Genomic DNA, 25,302 nt, shown 5'->3' on the forward strand with positions numbered 1-25,302 from the left:
AAATCGCTGCTTTGCGTAAGCAACTTGCACTGTTGGCTGCCGAGTATAGCGAAATGTTTACTCAGGAGCAACTTTCAAACACACGATCCAGAGCACAACGACACCATCGTCCTCGGAAGGTTAAAAAATTTCACTATTGCTGGTATCACTTCAAGCATGGGAAAAATGCCCGACCATACGCTTCCGGCCATAAATGGCAGGGAAACTTAAACGAGAATCAGTAGAGGCGGCTCATGATTCTCAATCGATTTCTCGCCGCCTGTTTATCCGAGACCGAACTACAGGAACGGAATATCTTGTCGATTCCGGCTCCGATTTGTCCGTTGTTCCACGTGGCTGGTTGAAATCAATCAGTACACCGATAGGTTACTAATTCCATGCCGCAAACGGCTCGATAATTCAAACCTATGGTTTAAAATCGCTTAAATTGAACCTTGGACTTCGCCGTGAATTTTCATAAAACTTTATAATTGCTGACGTCACTAAACCGATTATAGGTGCAGACTTCTTATGTCATTATGACTTATTAGTCGACCTAAAACGAAAATGTCTTCGTGATGGCATCACTGGTTTATTGACACCTAGAAATTCTCACACGACATCGGCAGAAACAAATATCAAATAAGTCGATGGTAGTTCTGCATATATGGAATTATTAAGAGAATTTGCCGATATTACACGACCTGACGCTACTGAGCGTCAAACGAAAAAACATTCAACGGTGCATCACATTCGAACGTTACCTGGACCGCCAGTTTCGTACAAAGCAAGACGCCTGGCTCCAGATAAATTGAAAATTTCACAAGCCGATAAATACTCGCTGCGTTATCTTGACGACTTTGCTGCATTTTTACACGGTGAAAACATATTTTCAGTCCTCCAATTTTGCAAAGGCCTTTTTGCAAATACCCGTTTCACCGGAAGACGTGCCGAAAATGGCGATCATTACACCGTTCGGACTGTTCGAGTTCTAATTTATGACGTTTGGGCTTAAAAACGCGGCTCAAACATTTCAACGAATCATCGACGAGGTCACTCGTGACCTGGACTTTGTCTTTCCATATGTTGACGATATTTTAATCGCATCTAACGACGAGAAGCAACACATGGAGCACCTGAAAATTTTATTCGAGCGTCTCCGTGGATACAGACTGGTAATTAACGTACCAAAATGCCAGTTTGGTCAACCGGAAGTAAAATTTCCCGGCCATGTCATCACCAAAGATGGAATTAAGCCGTTACCGGAAAAAGTCGAGGCTATTGTCAATTTCGAGCCTCCTACCACCGTAAAAGCTCTTCGTCAATTTCTCGGCACAGTGAATTTCTACAAAAAGTTCATCAAGAACGCTGCAGAAATTCTAGCACCACTTAATAAAAGTTTGGAAGGACCCAAAGTCAAAGGCTCTCATCTAGTCACCTGGACAACCGAACTTCAAGAGTCTTTTAAGTCAGCTAAACAAGCTTTCGCGGATGCTACATTTTTCGTTCACACCAAAATCAATGCTGACTGGGCAATATTCACCGACGCATCCGAAATCGGTATTAGAGAAGTTTTACAACAAAAAGTGGATAACAACTGGCAACCACAGGCATTTTTCAGTCGAAAAGTGCCCCCGTCGATTCAAAAATTGTCGACGTACGATTGCGAATTGAATGCCATCTACGAGGCTGTTAAATACTTTCGACACATATTCGAAGGCTGGTATGTTACGATCTACACTGATCACAAGCCACTTCAGCACGCTTACAAACAGCGCACCGAAAGAGCATCGCCTTGGCAATTTCGTCGACTCGATTTCATCGGTCAATTCACCACCGATATCCGACATGTGTCGGGTAACGACAATATTGTCGCTGACACATTGTCACGTGTCGAAGCAGTATCTACTGCTATCACGTCGCAAGAACTTGCCGACGCTCAACAAACCAACGACGAACTTCAACAGTTGTTACGTCAGACAACTGCTTTGACTTTAAAAACAATTCAACTTGATAATGGACCTGTACTGTATTGTGACACTGCGTCAGGTACAGTGCGTCCATACGTTCCAGGACCGCTAAGGATAAAAAGTGTTCGACTCGCTACACACGCTCGGTCACCCTGGAATTAAAGGATCGCTAAAAATTGTCTCCAAACGATACGTTTGGCCGTCGATTAATAAAGATTGCCGTGAATGGGCGAAATCTTGCATCGATCGCCAGAAAAATAAAATCCATAGACACGTGTCATCGCCGATCACCAGTTTTCAACCTCCAACTAAACGATTCGAGCACATACATATCGATCAGGTGTCTCTAAAATCGTCAAGGGGCTTCAATCAATGCCTAACGATCATCGACCGATTCACGAGGTTTTTTGAGGCTGTACCGTTATCAAATGGAACTGCAGAGATGGTAGAACATGCACTATCGCTGCATTGGATTTCTCGCCACGGAGTACCTAAACGCATTACCTCGGACCAAGGTCCGCAATTCGAATCATCGTTATTTCAGTCGTTACTAAAAATGTACGGAATAAAATACCTACATACTACACCGTATCATCCGCAAGCCAACGGTGTCGTCGAACGTTTACATCGTCAGCTAAAGGCAGCACTCTTGTGTCATTGAGAGTCATGGTATGACGCATTACCAGCCATTTTGCTCGGCTTACGAGCTGCTTGGAAAGACGACGTCCAGACGACCCCGGCTGAATTAGTATACGGTGAGCCTATACGATTACCCGGTGAGTTACTACCTCCCACTAATAAAACTACGCCTCATAACATCGTCAATACTCTAAAACGTCATTTCAACTCATTGGCACCGGCCGAAATGTCGCGTCATGGCAAGCATTCTGTTTTCTGTTTCAGGAACCTTAGTACTTGCAGTCATGTACTGGTACGGAATGACCAGGTTGGACCATCTTTCACAGCGCCATACGAAGGTCCATATCGTGTAATAACTCGGCACGATAAATACTTCATCGTCGATTTTCGTGGACGACAAATCGCTATTTCAGTGGACAGATTGAAACCGGTTTACGAGGCGAATCCAATCGACACGACAATGACGATAGCAAACTCCCCGCCAAATAACACAGCAACCGAGACCCAAAAATGCCGAGTCCGGTTTAATATTTAAAAATTTACACGTTTTAATGTTTTTTAGTTAAAAGTTTTTTTTTTACAAAGTAAGAATTCACCACTGTATTATATTCATTCATTTACTTATTTATTTATTCATATCATTTGTAAATATTCCATTACTTTAATTATCGTGTATTAAATTTAAAACAAAAAAAAAAACAAAGGGAGTTCTGTAGCGTTGCTACAGTAATTACAATCGATCAATTTCGGCAATCTACGCCGAAGATCGATTTTCCATATTCCGTCTCTACCTCATTCGTAGAGACATTACACAAGATTACACAAGATTGATATAAAATTTTCGAAATTTTTTCGATAAAAACATTATCGCTACATTGAGAGAAAAAATCACTCTTATAAAAAAAAAAGTATATTCCAGATCGAAGAAAATAATTTATGGTAAATTTCCAATAAAGTTTTATTTCTGGCCGAAAGAATATATGTTATATATTGAACCATATAAGAATTATAAGTTGATTAAATTTTCGCACATTCAAGTAATTTAAGGTAGTACGAGTAGGAGGCATGGTGAGGATAGGCTGCTCTGAGCGCGCGGTAAAGGGGTGATGATAATCATGTGACCGCGACAGTACGTATGGCAACACTGTGATTGCTGTGATTATTATTTCTTGTTGTTATTTGTGAATTCAAAATAAACATCGAGTGTAAACAAGTGTCAATTTAGTGACAAAATCATCAGCTATTATAAAAAAATTGTGTACTAAAACTCGTAAAATTATTAAAAATATTGACACTGAATTTAATAAAATAGATAAATAATTATAAAAATGTTTATTGTTTTTAATTATTAATAATTCTATGCCTACAACTGTGTATTAACTTATTGACATTTTTTTAAATTAATAATATATAAGTATGAATGTAGCAGACGTCAGGAAAATTTTAAATTATTAATAAATAGAGTAAATCATTTTAAAAAGAATATTTACAAAAAATGTACTTATTAATTCCAAAATTTTTCGAACGCGCATTTTTTAAAAATTTAATTTTATTAATTATTTACTCAATTTATTAATAATTTTAAATTTCTCTGATGTCTGCTACATTCACACCCACAGTAATTGATAATTAATATTAATTAATTAATTATTAATAATATTTACTATTATTATTTACAAATAAAAATTTTTGATTAGACAAATTTCAAAAAATACCGCTCCGTATAAATATAATACCCTGCATAAATATAAGTTAAATTTGACAGTTGTAGGTTAGGTTACTTCACTGTTATGATCATCACTTTGTTTCTATCTCTTTCCAATATATTTTATCTCTTTTTAATGGCCTACAGTTTTGCCAGCTTGTACGAAAAATAATCAACTCTTGAAAAAGTTGATCTTTTCAATTAAATATCTTTTTAATTAGTCGGGCACAACGGGATTTTTTTGTTTCCAATAATTTATTAAGGTTTTAACTTTAATTTAAATAGATCTTTTTTATTTCCACCGACTAGTTTTGGAGAAATCTGTGAAAACATATCATCCATCTACCGTTTTACCATAAAGCCAATGTTAAATATACCTACTTTTGAAGTCATTTATTTATTTAAATAATCGGGTACCCCCCCCCCCTAAAATTTTCAGAATTGGTTTAGACTTAGTTCAACTTCATATAAAAAAAAAAATCAAGCCTTTTATTCATAATTGTCTTGATGCTCGTACTACCTCAATGAAAATCATTCTATTGAATGATTATTGTTCTAACTTTCCGCTATGAGAATCCCATGCAAGAGCTACCAGACTTGAACGATGAGGCCCTACTTGACACAGCACTGGGGAACCTAGCTTCGGCACATCTATATTGACCCATGCTTGGCTCAAAATTGGGTACTCAAATTGGGTTACCCAGTCCTGGCCACCCCAATCATTACCCAAGTCTGGGCCAGGACTGGGTAACCTAGCCTTGGCCATACAATGGCAAGCCAGACGAGCCAAGACTGGGTAATCTAGCCTTAACCTTTACTATGATTACCCGAGCTTGGGCCAAGACGGGGTGCCCCTGCTTTGGCCTTCCAATGGCAACCCGGACTTTGGCCAAGGTAGGATTAACCAAGTTTGGCTATACCTATGGTTTAGTGAATAGATCATATAAAAGTATGAGTTCAACATTAGTCGGTTCGTTCAGTAACTAACGTTCAAACCTAGCAATCAGAAAAACGGCAGTCGCGCCCACAGCCCAGCAGAATTTTCACCGAGTTTTTTTTACATAATTTACCTCCCTTGTATAGTTTAAACGTTAATGACCATGAACTCTACGAGATTAATAATAATCAAATTTTTTTTTAATTAAATTTATTTGTTTTGTCGATGTATGGACCAGGTCGGACAACGAAGCATGGACCAGGTCTAGCAACCAGGACTGGCCCTGTGTTATCATTCCAGGCTTCTACCAAGGCTGGGCCATGGCTAGTTTTCAAGTTTGGCCCAAGATTCTACATACTTGGGCCAAGCCTGGGCCCCTCGTGCTTTCCCCATTGGGTTACGTATATTTAAGCACATTATGCTCAGTTAGTTGCTTCATTGTCTTATGGTAGAACCAAGCTTTAGCCATGCTTGGCTATCAAGGCTTAGCAGATTAAAAAAAGATTAATGCTGTCCAAATTGTCAACATTAGTGGTATCTGCCTGGGATAGAAAGAACGGATGTACATTTTTTTTTTTTAGCTTCTGATATAAAATTTTAACTTCATAACTAAAAACTATTAAAGAGATTAAATCAATTTGTACTTCATTGAGTAGGGTAAGATACTTAATTATCAGCCGCCTACCAGAATCTGCCCCTCCCCCTCACCCGTTCTCTTTATATATTATATTAATAAAACGAATTCACGAGGGTTATTATTTATTTTCTTTAGCTCGATAATATCTTCGAGTACTTGTTGTATTTTTCGAGCCATTCCAGCTCGAAAAAAGTAACATTTCGTATTCATCGATAATTTGAGAAATTGATAATAATCGATAAGGATCGTTTTTCAAGTTTCATTTACGATTATGCTTGATGAGTCCAATATCTTTGGACATAAATTGATAGAATTAACCAAAATGAAGACTACGTGAACTTTAAATCCAACCAGCGAATCAATATATGAAACATTAGAAGAAAATATCAGGAACAGTGATTTTCTAGAATTTTTTATGATGACACTATTCAAATTAACGTACGGATTACAATAATTGATGCAGCGATCATCGAACACTATAAAGCCGAAGGACCAGTATGAGTTTTAGAATATATGAGGAATCACAGTGGGCTTCATTTGAAAAAAATGAAGTGAATTGTTATTTTTTAAATTTTTCATCGCCGATATCCTTCGAACTAATTAACCGATTTTAATGTTTGAGGCGGCATTGAACACAATTTATCAGCGTTTAACGCTAAAACATCATTAGAATCAATCAGTTTTATGATTTTTGAGTTTATTAAAAAAAAAATTTTTTTTTTTTTTTTTTTAAACTTTTGATAACGATATCTCTTGAACAATCAATTCGAAGTTGCTTATAGAGCTTAAAAGCTGATTAGATTTTTTAATCAGTCCATCAAGTTGACTAAAAGTTATTCAAAAACAATATTCTTCAAATAATTGTATTTTTCGAATAACTCGAGACGTAACTCATACTCTACATATCAATACCTCACAGCACTTAGGAAGTAATGTCGCTTCGACTTCTACTTTAAAGATCTAAATCGGTACACCCGTTTGAAAGTTATAGAATGGCTACATACGTTGGCGCGCACACACACACACACACACACACACACACACACACACACACACACACACACACACACACGCGCGCCCATACATCCTCTTCAAAGTAAACAGAATAGCTTTCTAGGACCTCTAAACGTCGAGATCTGTTCAAACCTCAGTTTTGGAAAATCGGACCGAATTCAATAACTCATTTTATTTGAAAATTTGAAATTTTCTTAGCGGGAAGTTAAAAAAACTTTTTATTTACTTCGCAACTCTGAGTTATGGAGTGAAATCGAGATTGAAATTAAATCCATGCTCACTCCGAAGTCATTTCCAAATTCCATAGTGTAGACTGACTACACTGTAAGAATAAAAATTTGCAGGCTTTAATAAATATATTTACTTGGATCAATATTTTATTAAGCTGAGTGAATTTTTTTTGAGCCCGTATATTTATTTACTTCTTGAAATTTTAACTTAATCTAATAAAATAGTTCGCGATCACTATATCAGTAACATATTTACTTGCAACTAAAAGTTATTTTTCTCGGTATCTACTAGTATTATGTTTCAAATTAACTTATTTCTATTTTTTCACTTTTTAATATCAATTATTTTACTAACTATCAGCATCAAAATCAAGTTTTATAAAATTCTGAACTCATTAAAAAAAAAAATTATCAATGTTCTCGTTGCTCGAACACTGCAAAAAAAAATAATAAATAGCAAAAATAATATGCGGAGCTGCAATAAGAACAAGTAAAAAACATACAGAATAAGTCCGGTGGAATACTTTTTTTCTATACTTAGGTGTCCATCGGTGCTTAAAATAAATGCAATGAATGAAAATATTATAATTTACGGAAAAATATTAATTTGTAAACTTAATATTGCTCCGATCAATAAAACAAATAGAATTGACCAATTAAAATATGGTCACACCACAATACCGATGTATGTCCCATGTACGAACTTACAAGCTCTGACAACGGGGCTAAGCACGGACCAGGACTGGGCAACCCAGCTCTGGCTCCCCAGTGTCGGCCCTAGCTAAGGCCCAGGACTGGGCAACCTAGCTCTGGCTTCCCAATGTCGGCCCTAGCTTAGGTCCAGTCGTGGGCAACCTAGCGCTGGCTTTCCGCTGTTGGCCCCAAACGAGACCCAGTCATGGGTAACCCTGCTCTAGCTCTTCAATATTGGCCCAAGCTTGAACCAGAACTAGTTCACCGAGCTCTGGGTTTCCACGGTAGACCCTAGCTAGGACCCAACTATGAATAACTTCTACCCATACAGGAAGCCCCCGAGTTGAACGACGGGGCCATGCCTGGGACATTATTGGGAAGCCCGTCTTGGCAAACCTATACTGTCCCATGCCTGGGCCATAACTGGTTAATTAGTATTGGCCATTCCAATGATTACCCAGGCTTGGGCCAAGACTGAATACCCTAGATTTGGCCAACCCTAGAGTCACCCTAACATGGGCCAAGATTGAATAACCTAGCCTCGGCCGTTGGATGGTTACCCTAACATCGGCCAACACTAGATAACCTAGCCTTGGCCAAGCCGAGAGTCACCCTAACTTAGGAATTATGGTGGTAGAGTAAGATAATTAAGCTGGGTTCTTGATAAATAATCAATTAAATTTAATAAATTTTATTTTTAAAAATTATGTAATTATAATATAAATAATACGAAATTATTTTTTTCTTTCTTAATCGAAAATATAAATTAAATTGCTCTTTATATTTCATAAAACCGAGTGGTTGTAGTAAAATGAACAAGTAGAACATATGAAAGTTTCAATTGAACGTTAGTAGGTTCGTCCAGTAGCCAGCGTTCAAACCCAGCAATCAGAAGGACGGCAGTTCGCGCCCAGAGCCCAGCAGAATTTTCACCGAATTTTTTTCACGTTATTTACTTCACTTAAATAGTTTAAACGTTAATGATCACAAACTCTAGTACTTTAATAATAATAAATTTTTTTTTTTTAATTGAATTTATGTGTTTTTTCGATGCATGGGCCAAGTCTGGCAACCAAGCATGGGCCAGGTCTGGCAAGCAAGCATGGGCCAGGTCTGGCAAGCAAGCATGGGTCAGGGCTGGCAACCAGGCTTGGCACCCAGTTATCATTCCCGACTTCTACCAAGGCTGGAACAAGGCTGGCTTACAAGCTTGGTCCAGAGTTCAACATAGTTGAACCAAGCCTGAGCCAAGCCTGGGCCCGTCGTACTTTCCTATCTGGGGTATATTTTTTCCCCTCACCGGAGTTTTAATTTTGAACTTTATTTAACACGGTTTATTATTAAAATAAATAAAAAACGAAGGTTAATTGAAAGGGATAGAGTATTTAAATATGTAAATACCAAAAGTTCATCTAGAAAATCCGAAAGAGACATTGGGCTATATTATATAACTTCTCAGATACACCCAGGGTTCACTCAATTGAGATAGGATTGGGAACATGTTGGGAAAACCCAATGCTGAAATTAATGATTCGACAATGGGCTTGCTCGATTGGGATATTTATGGGAACTTGTTGGGGCAACTCAAAATCAAAATTAATATCTGGCTGTTGGGCTTACCCGATTGGGAGAGAATTGGGAATACGTTGGGAAAACTAAACATGAAATTTATAAAAAAAAACAAATTTTACTTTTAAAAATTAAAAATAATTTTTAAATACAAAAAATTTTCGTTTCATTATGTATTTTTATATAAAAAAAAAAAAAAAAGATTAAACTTTAAAAATAAAGAAAAAAAAACTAAACAATAGGAAAACATATTTTTGATCTCTTGTAGATTATAAATTTAGTTATAAACTTAAAAAAAAACTAACACTTTAGCAAAAAAATAGTCCATATGACAGGTCCACACATAAAACAAATAACTAGTGGACAAAAACCCATATGTAAGTGACTCTTGCATTGGAAAACGTTCTAAGTAACTCATCAAGGCGTAATTTTTTTAATTCCTTTACAGTTACAATACCGTGCAATACAATTGATCGAAATAATAATAAAAAACTGCTAGTGCAGTGCAATATAATTGATAATAATAATAATAATAATAGAATGCTAGTATAGTGAATATCAGTTATAAAAATTATGTCTCGTGCAAAGTGAGAATTTGTGAAATAATAATTTTTTTTTGTCAGTTAACAGAAACATAAATTAACAGTAATAACGAAAATTAAATAAATTAATTAAAAAAATTGTACTGGAATGAAAGGATTTAAATAAATAATTTATTTAAGCAAATTTTTTTTATGTTAGGATTTTAGTGGGATTTTATTGGGTTGGCCTAAAGTTTCTGTAGGGTGTACCCAACTGAAACCCTATAGGATATGCTTGATTGGGAAACAGTCGGGTATACCCAATTGGGACCCAATAGGGATGACCCGATTGGGATCATCTTGGGCTATGCGTTACATGCCAACGTTGGGTTCCCTATTGGGAACTTCATTGAATACCAATAGGTCTTACAACTTTTTTTCTAGTCGGGATACTTAAGTTTGAAGACTCAACACAGAAAAAAAAATAAGTTGGCTGAAAATAATTTTTCTTGAGCCAAGAAACTTTTGAAGACATAGATTGGAAATCAAGATTTTCTTGAGGAAAGTAAGAAAATTCCTTGGATTTTAAATCAATATATAGGTTATATATTGATGAAATACAAATAAACTATTATAAATTATTATTTTAAAAAATTAAAATAGAAATTATTTGTAATAATTAAATTACTAATTTTAAATATAATAATTATTGATAATCTGAATAATTTAAAAACTTTTTTATAAAACGAATATTATAAAAAAAAAATGAGTGCGTGTATTTATGTACGCGCGTGAGAAGTTATACTTTTTTGGCATCATTAAAAAAAAAAAAAAATATATATATATATATATATATATATATATATATATATATATATATATATATATATATATATATATATATATATATATATATATATTAGGGTGGTCGTTAAAAATTAAATTTTCTCAGACGCCCCATAAAAAGCTACTTTTTAGTGTAAAAATACGTAGGGAATTTAGTTTGTTGGTTTTAAGTAAAAAGAATAAATGAAATTAATCTTCATAAAATATGCAGATTAAAGAAAAAAACCATAGAAACAATTTTGTAGGAAATTAAATTTTTGACAAAAAAAGTCATGATCATTTTTTTTATAAAACGTGTATTTATGAATATATTTTAAAAAAAACTTTTCTAGATCTTATATATTGGGCATTTTAAGGATAACGAATGTTAAAGATAACGTTTTTTCAGAAATATAAACAACTTCGTAGCTCGTAATATCTTAATTATTAATGCTTGTTACAGTTTCTGTATACTTAGAAAAATGATATTTACAAAATTTATAATTCTTAAAACGCTCAATTCATCAGATCTGAAATAAGTTTTTTCAGAATATCTTCATAAACACACATTTTTTAGAAAAAATAATCATGGGCTTTTTTGCCAAGAATTTAATTTCCTACAGAAAGGTTCGTATGATTTTTTCCATTAATCTGCATATTTCATGAGATATTTAAAAAAAGCTCCGATAGTATCGAAAAATGAACTTTGATCGTCCTTCGGCACGTGTTATTTTTACTTAAAACGAAAAAACTGAATTCCCTATGCATTTTTTCACTAATAAGAAGCTTTTTATGAAGCGTCCGAGAAAATTTAATTTTTAACGACCACCCTAATATATATATATATATATATATATATATATATATATATATATATATATATATATATATATATATATATATATATATATATATATATATATAATTATTAAAAATAAAATTCAGAGAATAATCAATATATATATGAGTGTGAATGTAGCAGACATCAGACAAATTTAATATTATAAATAAAAAGAGTAAACAATTAAAAAAATCATATTTATAAAAAATGCGCTTATTAATTTCAAAATTTTTTAAATGCGCATTTTTTAAAAATTTAATTTCATCAGTTATTTACTCCATTTATAAATATTTTCAAATTTCTCTGATGTCTGCTAGATGTACACTCATTAAATATATATGTGATGATTTGTACTAAATATTATAAGATTCTTAATTTTAAACATTTATTATTGATTATTTAATATTTTAAAAGTAAATAAATAAATTTAATATTAAATTTTGAATTTAAATTTAGTTATTAATTAAGTTTATTTATTTTTTAAATATTTATTATTCATTCAAGTTAATAATTAATAATAAATATTAAAAATGAATATTTTAATTTGATGGTCAATTCTAATTTTTATCACAAATTTGTTATTAAATTTATTTCTTCATTTTGTAAATATTAAATGCCCAATAATAAATATTCAACATTAATCCTAATAATTTTTAGTATTGATCATATTAAATAGTAATATTTCAATTTTTATTACCACTGAATATCATTTATCAGCACATATTATTCACTCTTGTATGAAACTAAAACTCGTGTTGTGAATGTAGGAACGAGAAACATGTGGATAAACATGAAAATAATTATCAGAGGCGACGAGCGTGCCAACATGCAAGATTAATAGAGGTTCTATTTCTATTTTGTTGGTAGCTTTTTTCGAGACTTAATGCGCAGTTTAGCGGATAGCTTCAACCTGTAACTTTTGTGTAACACTGATGCGCGCGCATCTTAAAATTTCATTTCATCATTTTTTCATAACGCGACTAAAGAAGTTTAACTTCAAAAATAAATAAATTATATTGTATTGTTTTTATAATATTCGTTTCATAAAAAAGTTTTTAAATTATTCAGATTATCAATAATTATTTTATTTAAAATAAGTAATTCAATTATTACAAATAATTTCTATTTCAATTTTTCAAAATAATAATTTATAATAGTTTATTTGTATTTCATCAATATATAACCTACACGGAGAAAACATTATAGTAACTGTTCCTAGTAGGTTTATGTAATATCATCCCATACCGTTATGGTAATGATTACTTGGGATTATGGGATATAGACCCATACTTTCTGGGAAGGTTTCCATAAATATGGTAACAATTCCTATCATTATGGTAACAGTTCCCATATCGCATATGAAAGAATCATGGTAATGATTACCATACTCATAGGAATAGTTACCATAAGCAAATAGGAACCAATCCTATAACCATATTGTAACGGTTCCTAAGCGTATATGGTAATGGTTACCATAATATTATGGTAATGGTTACCATAATATTTAGAAATTGTAATAATTCATTTTTTGTAATAAGCGTTTTTTTTTGTATACTTAATCTTTTTGTGAAACTATATTACAATAAAATATTATTTTTGGTCAGATAAAAATTAATTTGTAAATAATAATAATAATAATAAATAACTTCATTTTAATTTACACTACAAAATTCTATAGAAAAAAAAAATTATTATAATTTCTAAATACTATGGTAACCATTCCCATAATATTATGGTAACCATTCCTATAATATTATAGTAACCATTCCCATAATATTATGGTAACCATTCCCATAATATTATGTATATCCATTCCTATAATATTATAGTAACCATTTCCATAGGTACATAGTAACGATTACCATAATTCCATAGGAACTATTCCGATACCGTATGGGAATTATACCCATAATTATAGGAATGGTTACAATAATATATATGGGTGCCGTTCCTATAATCAACATTTCAAAAAAACCGGTTACCATGCAGTATGGGAACCATTCCCATAATATATTGTAACTGTTACTATAATTTTCTCTCCGTGTAAAATTGGGAATCATGAGATTTAATATCACCATTTTTTATTTCATTTCTAGGCAATGTAGCCAGGTGTTAGCTAGCGCCTCGATATTATACTGGCTATAATCTAGTAAAACTAGCCAGGCGCTAGCCAGCGCCTCGAATGCATTTCTACTAGGGCGTTTTTGAGAAATTTCGAAAATACTAAAAAAAAAAAAATTTTTTTTAATTCTTTCGACGACGGTTTCTCTTGAACGAATGAACCGATTTTGATGGTTGAGGTGGCATTTGACGCGGCTTATGAAGCTTCAGAGCCCAGTTGATCCTGGAATCAATCCATCGAGCACATTACAAGTTATTAAAAAAAAAACATTTTTGAAAAAAGTTTATTTTTGTAATATCTCTGAACGAGCCCTACCGATCAAGCTCAATTTTTCACGGCTTTTAGATATTAACAAGTTGCGTCGAATGACACCATGACGATCAAAATCAGTTTGTCTGTTCAAAATTTATAGGTATTTACATCCAAACGTACATACATACATACATACACTAGGACATCATCTTGAAATTAGTCAGCATAGCTTCTTAGAACCTCAAAACGTCAAGATCTAAGAGATCTAGAAGTTCGATTTTCGGAACTCGGACCGAAACCAATAACTTCCCGAATTTTTGAAAATTTGCAATTTTCTTAGCGGGAAGTTAAAAATACTTGGGCTGAAAATCAAATCACTTTAAAACAAGAAAAAAAATACTCTAGTCGGAAATCAAACTGTTTTAACCCTAGACTGGTCAACGTATGAGCGTGAAGCCGCACTTAATTTTATTATTTTTATTACAATTACATTTTTTACTAAAAAGGTTTAAAAAATTTTGACTTTGTTCTTTAAACATTTTAAAGTATCTTAAAATTTTTTTTGAGCATGTTTAATAACAGAAAGTCGCTGCAAAAAAAATTCTAATAAAAAAGTGACGGATTTGCGGGGCTGTTTTCATCACTTGACCAGAGTTGTTAGTAGATTTTCTCTTGCGGCGTTGCCGTCTCTAGTGTATGTTCCCTCTTTCCAACTTCTCATGTTCATGCGCAGACTTGCGCAGATTGTTACCGGCGGTTATTGTGTATGAAAGGTTATGTAGAGGTAAATATTTATTTTTATCAATAAACCTTTTTAGAAACTCTGCGATGAAGAAAATAATTTTTTAATTTGTTTTGTGGTTGAATTTATAATAAATTTATTAAAATATTTTTTTCTACCTACTATTAAAATATTTCCATTTACCGCCGAAGGCATTAACCTATGTTTACGTGATATTGTTATTTATAAAAAAAATAGTTGAGTTCTTTTTAAGTTAAATAAATTCAAATATTAGCAAAATTTAATTAACAAATAAGTATGTTCAATTTGTTTAAATAACAAATTGTTTTAAACAGAGTTTGAAATTTTTAAAAATAAAGTTTTGTTTCAAGTTCGAATTTTTTACAATATTCCCGCCGGAAATTATACACCAATAGAAAACAGCCAGAGCGATCAGACAACGTTGCACTCTCAAAAGCATCGCGGCGATTCTCTCATCACTTGACCAAAGTCGTTCGGTCGCGTTTGTTGACCAGTCAAGGGTTAAACCGAGACAAAAAATACTTGAGTCAAAAATTAAATTATTTTAAGTTAAGAAAAAAATACTGGAATCAAAAATCTAAATACTTAAAACCAAAAAAAAAAAAAATAATACTTGAGATAGGTCTAAAATGTTTCTGAACAAATACAAAAGTTTCTCAAGCTGAATAATTTTATTCTTGAATCGAGACAGTTTATTGTTTAATAAAGAAATTTGCTTCTAAATCCAAATTTTGTTATTGTTTTAATCAAAAACAAAATGTGAGCTTGATTCAAGAAAAAAGTTGGGAGGAACGTAAATTCCTTAAATCAAGTAATCCTTTTTTTATGTGCGTATTGATATAAGACTTGCGTTTGCAATGCATTTATTAGCATCAGTAATTTTTTATTTTTAATTTTACTATAAAAGACAATAAAATTGAATCAAGGGAGAACCGAAGAAACTTTTTGACTTGATTCTTTTTAAATCTTACAGTACCAAAAAATAAAATTAAAATTACACCGAGTTTAATGGTGAAGTCGTATCGCGTATAATTTTCCTCTCTAATTTTAACGAGTTGTATACGCAGGAAAGTTTTTAGTAAAAATTACCTAAGAATTCTAGATAACGGTGGGACAGCTCGATATTTTTGAGAGTTGTATACTATTTTTGTTTCAGTGATTTTGAATTGAATTTTATTAAAATATACTTAAAAAAATAACTACAGTTATTATACTACATTGTCATATTTTGGACTTAGCAAAAAATATATTACTTTATTTTAATACTTACATTAAAAAATAACTAAAACTAGATGTAATAGAAAATTTATCAATTTGAATTTAAAAATTCTAACTTTCCATGCAAGAGCTGCCAGAGTTGAACAAAGGGGCCATCCTTGGCTCAGCACTGGGGAACCTAGCTTTGGCATGTCTATATTGGCTCATGCTTGGGTTAAGAAAGGTTACTCAATCCTGGCCATCCCAATCATTACCCGAGTCTGGGCCAGGACTGGGTTCTCATATTTTGGCCATTCAGTGGTGACCCAGGCTTGGACCAGGACCGGGTAACCTAGCTTTGGCCGTTACAATGATTACCCGAGCTTGGACCAAGACTGGGTTCTCCTGTATTAGCTATCCAATGGAATCCCACACTTGGGCCAGGACTGGGTAACCCAACCTTGGCCGACCCAATAATTAGCCAAGTTTAAGCCAATACTAGGTTCATCGGCCTCGATCATTCAATGGCAACCCAGACTTGGGCCAAGTTAGTATTATCCAAGCGCGGGTATACCTATAGTTTTCCATCCTTGGACCAGAATTAGCTAATCTAGGTTTTTTATTAATTATCCAATAATCTTATTATTATGGTTTTTAAAATTAATAATTATTTATTTTTGAATTAAGATAAGTTTTAATAAATAAATGTTAAACATTCTGATTAAAACTATTTACAATTAATAATTAATACATTTTTTGATTCGCTATTATTTGCAATCAACAACCGTAACTTTATAATTTTTACTTATAAAAAATTAATTTAATTTAGGAATAACTCATGAATTTTTATAATAAATGTTATCTCTAATAATGGTGGTAGAGTAAGATAATTAAGCTGGGTTCTTGATAAATATTCAATTGAAATCAATAAATTTTATTTTCAAAAATTATGTAATTATAATATAAATAATACAAAATTACTATTTATTTTTTTCTTAATCAAAAATATCAATTAAATTGCTCTTTATATTTCATAAAACCGAGGGGGTTGTAGTAAAATGAATAAGTAGAACATATAAAAGTTTCAATTCAACATTAGTAGGTTTGTCCAGTCGCCAGCGTTCAGACCCAGCAATCAGAAGGACGACAGTTTGCGCCCAGAGCTGAGCAGAATATTCACCGAGTTTTTTTCACGTCATTTACCTCACTTAAATAGTTTAAACGTTAATGAACATCACAAACTCTAGTACTTAAATAATAATAAATTTTTTTTTTAATTAAATTTATTTGATTTGTCGATGTATGGGCCAGGTCTGATAACCAAGCACGGGTCAGGGCTGGCATCCAGGCTTGGCACGATGTTATCATTCCAGACTTCTATCAAGGCTGGAACAAGACTGGCTTACAAACTTAACCCAGAGTTCAACATAGTTGAACCAAGCCTGAGCCAAGCCTGGGCCCGTCATACTTTCCTGTCTGGGTTTCTTCAAACATTGTACTACACAGCATGGTAATTTTAGAAATTAGAAATGGTTCAAAAAAATTCAAAACAATTCAATTTTTAGACTATATAGATATACATTCATAATTGAGTAAATCGTTTTATTTAATCAGGGGTATGTTGAGCTAATGAATTTACTTAACCTTTTTTTTTTCAGCTTTCTTTAAATTACAATTTTTTTTTTTAATTCGTCGCTTTTATTTTATATTTTACTAAGTACTCTAATCTAGCATAATCAATTACGATGCAGCTAGTAATAATTTCTAAAATAAAATTGATTATCCCAGACAGGAAAGTACGACTGGCCCAAGCTTGGCCCAGGCTAGGTTCAACTATGTAGAACTCTGAACCAAACTTGTAAGCCAGCTTTATCAGAAGTCTGGAATGATAATATCGTGCTAAGCCTGGCTGCCAGCCCTGATCCATGCTCGGTTGCCAGACTTGACTCATGCAATAACAAAATAAATAAATTTAAATGAGAAAAAATTTTATTATTATTATCCTAATAGAGTTTGTGATCATTATCGTTTAAACTATTTAAGTGAGGTTAATGACATAAAAAAAACTGGGTAAAAATTCTGCTGGGCTCTACAACCACTCGGTATTATGAAATATAAAGAGCAATTTAATGAATATTTTCGATTAAGAAAAAAAAAATAACAATTTAGTATTATTTTTATTATAATTACATAATTTTCTAAAATAGAATTTATTGAGTTTAATTAATTATTTATCAAGAACATAGTTGAATTATTTTACTCTACCTCTACACGGAGAAAAATGTTGGCTCAAAACCTACCAATTTTTATTATGCTGTCGACCAAACTTGAAACAGGAAGGAAAGCATCCAAAAAATTATTATGCTCTTATGAAAAATTATGATGCTGCATCACAACTATTATAATGTATGAAAGTAATTGTTATTAAATCGTAGCGATAAGTGTCTCGCGCGTACACTGATAGGAAAACTATCTTGATTCAAGAAAAACTTTTTCTTCAAAATGTGGTTCTTGTTTCAAAATTTTTAATTGTTTTAATTCAAGAAATAAGTCTTTGAACCAAAAAATTTAAATTCTCGGATAGAGAAAAAAAATTCTTCGTTTGAGAATTTTATTCTTCGATAAAGCCTTTTTTGTTTTGAAACAAAATTCTGACATACTTTGCTTAAGAATTTCTTGCTCTTAGATAAAGATAGGCAAAATGTAGGTTTAAGACATTACCGACTTGTTTCGAGAATGGCGCGATTTTCAAATCAAGATATCAATTTACTCAGCTTGAAAAAAATTTTTTTTTTTATTTTAAAAATAAAAAATTCTGAAGTGATTTTTTAGGACTACATTCATTTACTTCAGATATTTTAAATTAGAAATTTATTCAAAAAAACAAATTTTTTTCATTACTTTAAAAACATCTTCCATCAAGGAATTATAACTTGAACCAAAAATTTAAAGTTCTTAAAATAATAATACGACATTTTTAGTTGAAGAGACAAGTGGTCTTGCTTGAAGAATTCAATAGTATCGATTAAAGATAATATAGTTTCGGGTCAAGAAACGAGAGTTATCCATCAAAGATACAAAATCTTTAGAGCCAAAAAAATCTAAGTCAAGACAAGAATTTCTTGAAGGAAGACAATTGGTTTTCTTCAGAAATAAATTCTTGGCTCAAGAAAATATTTCTTGAGTCAATATAAAATTTCTATCACTGTAGTAAGTATTATGGTACAGCATAATAATTTTTTGTATGAGCATAATAATTTTTTGAATACTTCCCTTCCTGTTTCAAGTTTGGTCGACAGCATAATAAAAATTGGTAGGTTTCGAGCCAACATTTTTCTCCGTATATTATTAAAAATAACATTTATTGTAAAAGTTCATGAGTTATTTCTTACTTAAATTAATTTTTGTAAGTAAAATTATATAATTACGGTTGTTGATTGCAAATAATAGGGAGCTAAAAAATTTTTTAATAATTAGTTGTAAATAATTTTAATCGGAGTGTTAAAATATTTATTAAATAAAACTTATTTCAATTCAAAAATAAATAATTATTAATTTAAAAAATCATAATAATAAGTTAGTTAAATAATTAATAAAAAACCTGGATTAGCCAATTTTGACCCAAGGATGAGTAACTATAGGTATACCCAAACTTGGATAATCCTACCTTGACCCAAATTTGGGTTACGATTAAATGGCCAAGGCTAGGTTACCCAGTCCTGACCCAAGTGTGGGTTGCCATTGAATGATCAAGGCAGGGGAGCCTAGTCTTGGCCTACACAGAGAAAAAAATCTAATAATATTTTTTATTTTTCAAATAAAAAGTACTATGTCGCCGAGGAAAACTAGAAACGGTCCAATAATGTCGAAATTTTCCTTTAGATAATTAAAAATTATAATCGCTTAATCCTATAAATTACTAAATTATAAGCAAAATTACTATGAGTTTTAGAGTACAAAACACACGCATTCAAGAAAATTTACTATTTGATATAGTAAAAAATCTATTTTAAAATAAAACTTTCACTGAGACTTCTATTGAATTTTTACTAATCAAGATTGCAAAAATTGTCTTCTTGAGTGCAATAATAAATTTTTTTTTTTTTCCCAACGATGTACATATATGTAGTTATATATTGTTGGAATGTATCTGTATATTTGTTTATGGATATATCTCAACTGTCATCTTAAAATCCGCCATCTTTTTTTTTTTTGACCACTGTGGGATTCGATCCTACGCCTTGCGAATAATCCAATTCGAATGCAAGCATGCTAACCATTCGGCTACAAGTACCATTCGAATTTTTCGAAGTATATGCCAAATATAAATAAAATACAATGAACTCGAGATTATATCTCACGGATTAAAAGTTACATTGTCAAATAGTAATTTTTTCCCGCTAAGTGGCGATTCACATTACTAACGTTTTAAAAACTACAATACCTCAAGAAAATTCTATTTGATATTATAAATTTCAGAATACTTTAGTTCTTTTTACAATGTTTTCAGTAATAGTTCTAAAATGTTATGAAGTAAAATTAATAATCTTACAAATTGTACTAATCGGGATATAAATGAATATTTTTTGCGAAATTCATAAAAACACAACTTGAATCACGTCCCGGTTCGAAAAATTTGATCTGTTTTTAATCAACTAAAAATTTTAAGTTATTTTTATTCAATTTTAGTTTTTATTTATATTTACTTAATATGTGAATTTTAATCTAGTTTTGCCCTTACTATTCCTTATTTAGACTATTTTCAGACTTATTTTCAATAGTTTTTAGTCTGTTTTTATTCTTATCTAGATCAAAATCAGACTTTTTCTGTCAATCATTTTTAGTCTGTTTTTGTTTTAATCTAGATCAAAATCAGACTTTTTCTGTCAATTATTTTTAGTCTGTTTTTATTCTAATCTAGATCAAAATCCGACTTTTTCTGTTTATTATTTTTAGTCTGATTTTGATCAATATTCGATTAAAAACAGATTCAAATTTTTTTTTTATAATTATAATGATAAATAATATAAACAAAAAAATTAATGAAAGTTTGATATTTTCTTACACATTGATATAAAATAATATTTATTTAATAAATAAATTAGCCTCAATTAACATATAGAGATTACTTAAAAAAAATTTAACTTCATCCTCCTTCTTTTCTTCTGATAGTGCATCCTAGTAACTGAGACTTTCTTTGAACATACATTCTGAGAAAAATCAACTATTTTCCTCTGGCTTCTTCTACCTCCAACTCATTCAGTTCCTTATCATCATCTGTTAGATATTTTTATAAATACAGAAATTTATTATTATAAGTTTATATTCAAAATGAAAGAGAATCTTAATTTAAAGAATAATTGGAGAAAAACTTTACCATTAAAAAATGAATTATTCTAAGAAACTCAAAGATTGTGTGACACTGAGTAATCTTAATTTAAAAAAAAAAAAAAAATTATGAGACAAATTTTTTTTTTAATTCTTTGCTTCATTATAAGCGTTACATAAAAGCAATAAATTTGAATTCAAAAAATAATTAAAAAAAAGAAATTAATATTTCCATTTATGGACAAAATTAATTACTACATGATTTATTAAAAATAACAAAAGTGAATAAAGTTCAATTAAACTGCTCAAGGAAAGTGATTCGGAAACATCTAGACATAGAGGATTATTTAAATTTTCTTGACATTTAAAACATGCTGTTGCTATTTTGTATTACAATGTCACAAAGAAATATTTTGATACGGTTTTTAATGTCAGAATATTTTTCGACTTTATTCAGTGAATTGAAGAAATTTTTGTTGAGATTTTAACGCCAATTTTACTACTTTCGTTAAATATTATTAATATTCTATCAAGACAACTAAAAAATATAGCTGTCAAATAATCATTAACTGCTGACATTCTTATACAAAAGACACTAAATAAATAGTAAACAAAAAAAAAATCTATTCTAGATCTTAGAATACTTTTTATAAATTTTTTCTAGACATAAATGAAATTATTATAAGTCCACGATTTAATCTAGTTTTGTCCTTGCACAATTTCAGAATCAAAATTTTTCTAAGTTCCAGAATTAATCTAGTTTTGTCCTTCTGTATCGCAATTGTTTTTTAAAACAGCAAATCAAAAACAGCTTAAAATTTTTATAAAAGATCAAAAACAGATTAACTAGTTCAAATACAGACTAATTAGTCCAAATGCAGCGCAGTTAGACTAAAATCAGACCAAATATTTCGACCCGGGAAGTGACTTCTGTTGTTTCCAGAAAAAAACACTATCTACTCTATACTAATATTTTTTATTTTATCTACTGAATTTTACTGAATAGATAAAAATAAATATGTTTTACAGTAATTTATTGTTAATGAATTGTAATATTCAACGTCTACGCTTAGAAATCTTTCTAACTCAGAATTGTAATATTATCAAAGAAATTTTTGAATATTGTTATTTCCAGAATGATCGTTGTGAAATAATTATGGATTGTTACACCATTCTTTATTCAGTTTTTACTAATCTGCATTATAATTTTTACAAATCGTAAAATTTACAATACTGATTGTAAAAATCAACAAAAAAATGGAACTTTCCACTATTAATAGATATTTTTGGTTTGGATTGTCAATTTCTCTTCGGAAAGTAATTTTTATTTGACGACTATAAATATCATCTAATTTTGAGCTCCGTTTTTTTCCGTGTAAGCTCGGGCAATCATTGGGTCGACCAAGGCTAGGTAACCCAGTCCTAGCCCAGATTCGGGTACACTGTAAAACCAAGTGTGTAGTCAAAATGTACACACTTACCAAATAACATTGAAACGCCATAAGCAATCTATATATATTTAATACACCGTGGAACGTGTTTTAAATTACTACAAAAAACTGTAGTTTCTCTTATGGCCTTAAACATAGAACACATTTAATAAGTATTAAAATAATACGTTTGTAACACACTTGGTTTTAGAGTGTAATGATTGGAATGGCCAGGATTGAGTAACCATTCTTGACCCAAGCATGGGCCAATATAGACGTGTCAAAGCTAGGTTCTCCTGTGCTGAGCCAAGGATGGCCCCTTCGTTCAACTCTGGCAGCTCCTGCATGGGATGTTGCTTTGTCAAAACTACCATGTGCATTGTGAATTCCATTCGATGTATTTGGTAATTTTCGTTGTAATCGGTAAATTTCATCATAATTTGATACTGTTCTTATCCTAGTACAACTGTAGTAATTTTTCTATAAATTTTTTATGTAAAAAATACAGTAAAATTCTCTGAATATAAAAATAGGGTAGAATAAAAAAAAATTTACAAAGAATAAAATTTTCCGACTTGAAGCGCGTGTACAGAAATTAAAAAAAAAAGTACAGCTAATATAAAGATAGAGTTTAACATATTTTTTAATTAATGATATGATTGATAAATAATTCTGTCATCCAGTATCATATAAAACATAAAAGACGAGAAACCACCATGTACGCGAGAATTTCACGTCAATGAAGACTTATAATCTGAAAAACTCTTTTAGCATGAATGAACGTTTACGACTGTGGGTTCTACTTCACCTTTTATTTTTCACCAGTTTTTGTGATGGTTTTATTTCGATTTTATTGGCTGTCAGAATATTTGGGCTCTACGAGAAACGTTTTATTTACAAAATACAAAACTAAATTCATCGTTATTATTCTCTTTGATCTACCGTCGCATTTGTACATCTCATACTTGCGTATATAAATTTTTACATATACAAATATTACAAAGAATCAGTTGTTTTTATACCCACAATATTTTTATCACAGATATATCAGTAAAACATTTTCCTCATTCTCTAAACTCATCAGTTATTTTTATTTTATTTTATTTTTTTTTATCTAAAAGACGTTAATTAAATACACCTTAATTTTCAATAAGCGTATTATGAGTTAGTTTTGGTATTTTAAACTTTAAGTAAAACAATAAAAGTGCTGTTGTAAAATTAGAAAACGAATATAAATCGATTATTAGTTATTAGTGATCGTGGATATTGGTTATTATTACTAATATTGTAATTATTATTATTAATGTGATATAATAAACTTACCGGTGATGCCATGAATGGAGGTTCCAGCAGAAATATTGTTGAGCATCCCTCCCCAGGAGCAATACTCCTGCACTCCCCGCGGCAATCTTCGTTCAATCGTAACCACTTTAGTAACAACAAGATCCGTAAGAAACGAAATCGAGTACCGATTAAATCGAGACCCGATATAAAAGACAATACAACGACCGAGCGGCCCGAACCTTCGGAAGGCAAACGACTAACTGCTTGGCTGCCATCTCCAAACTCCCCACTTCTCATTCTATCATCCTTGTCTTTTACACCCGCACTCTGTTTGACTTACAGTCGGACTATTTACTTGCGCGAGGATATTCTCTCTCACTTATTCTCATATTGAATCAACCGGGCGTTTCTTTCTATTCAACGAAGGTACTTGTTCGTGGGCGTGATATTAAATCGTAGCTATCCTTCGACTTCGACGCTTTATCAGGAACGTACGTAAACCAAATGTACCCTTTACAAATAACAATTATTTATTTATAAAAAATAAATATATAAATAATAAATTAATTCAAATTTTTAATTTACACTAATTAGTTAATTAAACAAATAATTAAATTCACAAACGAAATAATTATATTTCCAGAATTTATCATTTTTGAATATTAAAAATGAAATTTTTTTCTTTTTGTCATTTAATTAGTTGATTAAAATATTTTTGACTTTAATTTAATTAATATATGATTAAAATATATTTAAAAGTAGTTCGGTGCACATTTGATGATATGTATACCTCTGATTCAATAAAATGAATAAATATAGACAAAAAATTAAAATAAGTGTAAGTGTATTGCGTGGGCGCGAGAAGAAACCAACATAAGCCACGTTTATTATCTATACCAGCTTTATCAGTCTATACATGTTTACATTGTAGGCGTAACCAACGCAAGCCACCCTCCAATGAGAAGGTGGCCCGCCCTCCAGATGCCCCACTGGGTTCACAACGCAGAGATTTATTGAAATTTTATTTTTATGGACGACGAGCGTACCGCGCGCGAATTCACCGACGGTACAAACAGAGTGTACTGTACCAAAGTGTCAGACAATGAGAGAGTCAACTCAACTGTATATACATATATAGATACAACCCATTCCATTAGGGGATGGTAGTAGGGGATGAATAGCCCAGCCAAAGAAAAGATTGCTCCTCTACCATGCCTTTGCTTTCTTTCATTTTTTGATTACTATTATTATTATTCTTTTTTTTGTTACTTCTTGGTACACTTTATCTTTGTTTCTACCTTTCTTCTTTTATTTATTGTATGTATACTCTTTCTTAGCATTCGTTCCTTTTGTTTTATTGCAAACT

The 25,302-nt window shown here is 31.4% G+C and overlaps 1 protein-coding gene across 1 annotated transcript in view; it reads right to left on the reverse strand.

Moving 5' to 3' along the window:
• The window catches only part of LOC103578892 (homeobox protein orthopedia), a 130,496-nt gene extending 106,334 nt beyond the window's left edge, over positions 1 to 24,162 (reverse strand). Inside the window, exon 1 of the mRNA XM_014442320.2 lies at positions 23,976 to 24,162. Within this exon, the coding sequence (XP_014297806.1) occupies positions 23,976 to 24,021 (46 nt within the window). The 5' untranslated portion in view covers positions 24,022 to 24,162. The remainder of the gene's footprint in view (positions 1 to 23,975) is intronic.
• Positions 24,163 to 25,302: the final 1,140 nt, after the last annotated feature.

Source organism: Microplitis demolitor, chromosome 7, assembly GCF_026212275.2.
Source record: "Microplitis demolitor isolate Queensland-Clemson2020A chromosome 7, iyMicDemo2.1a, whole genome shotgun sequence".
Classification (NCBI taxonomy): Eukaryota; Metazoa; Arthropoda; class Insecta; order Hymenoptera; family Braconidae; genus Microplitis; species Microplitis demolitor.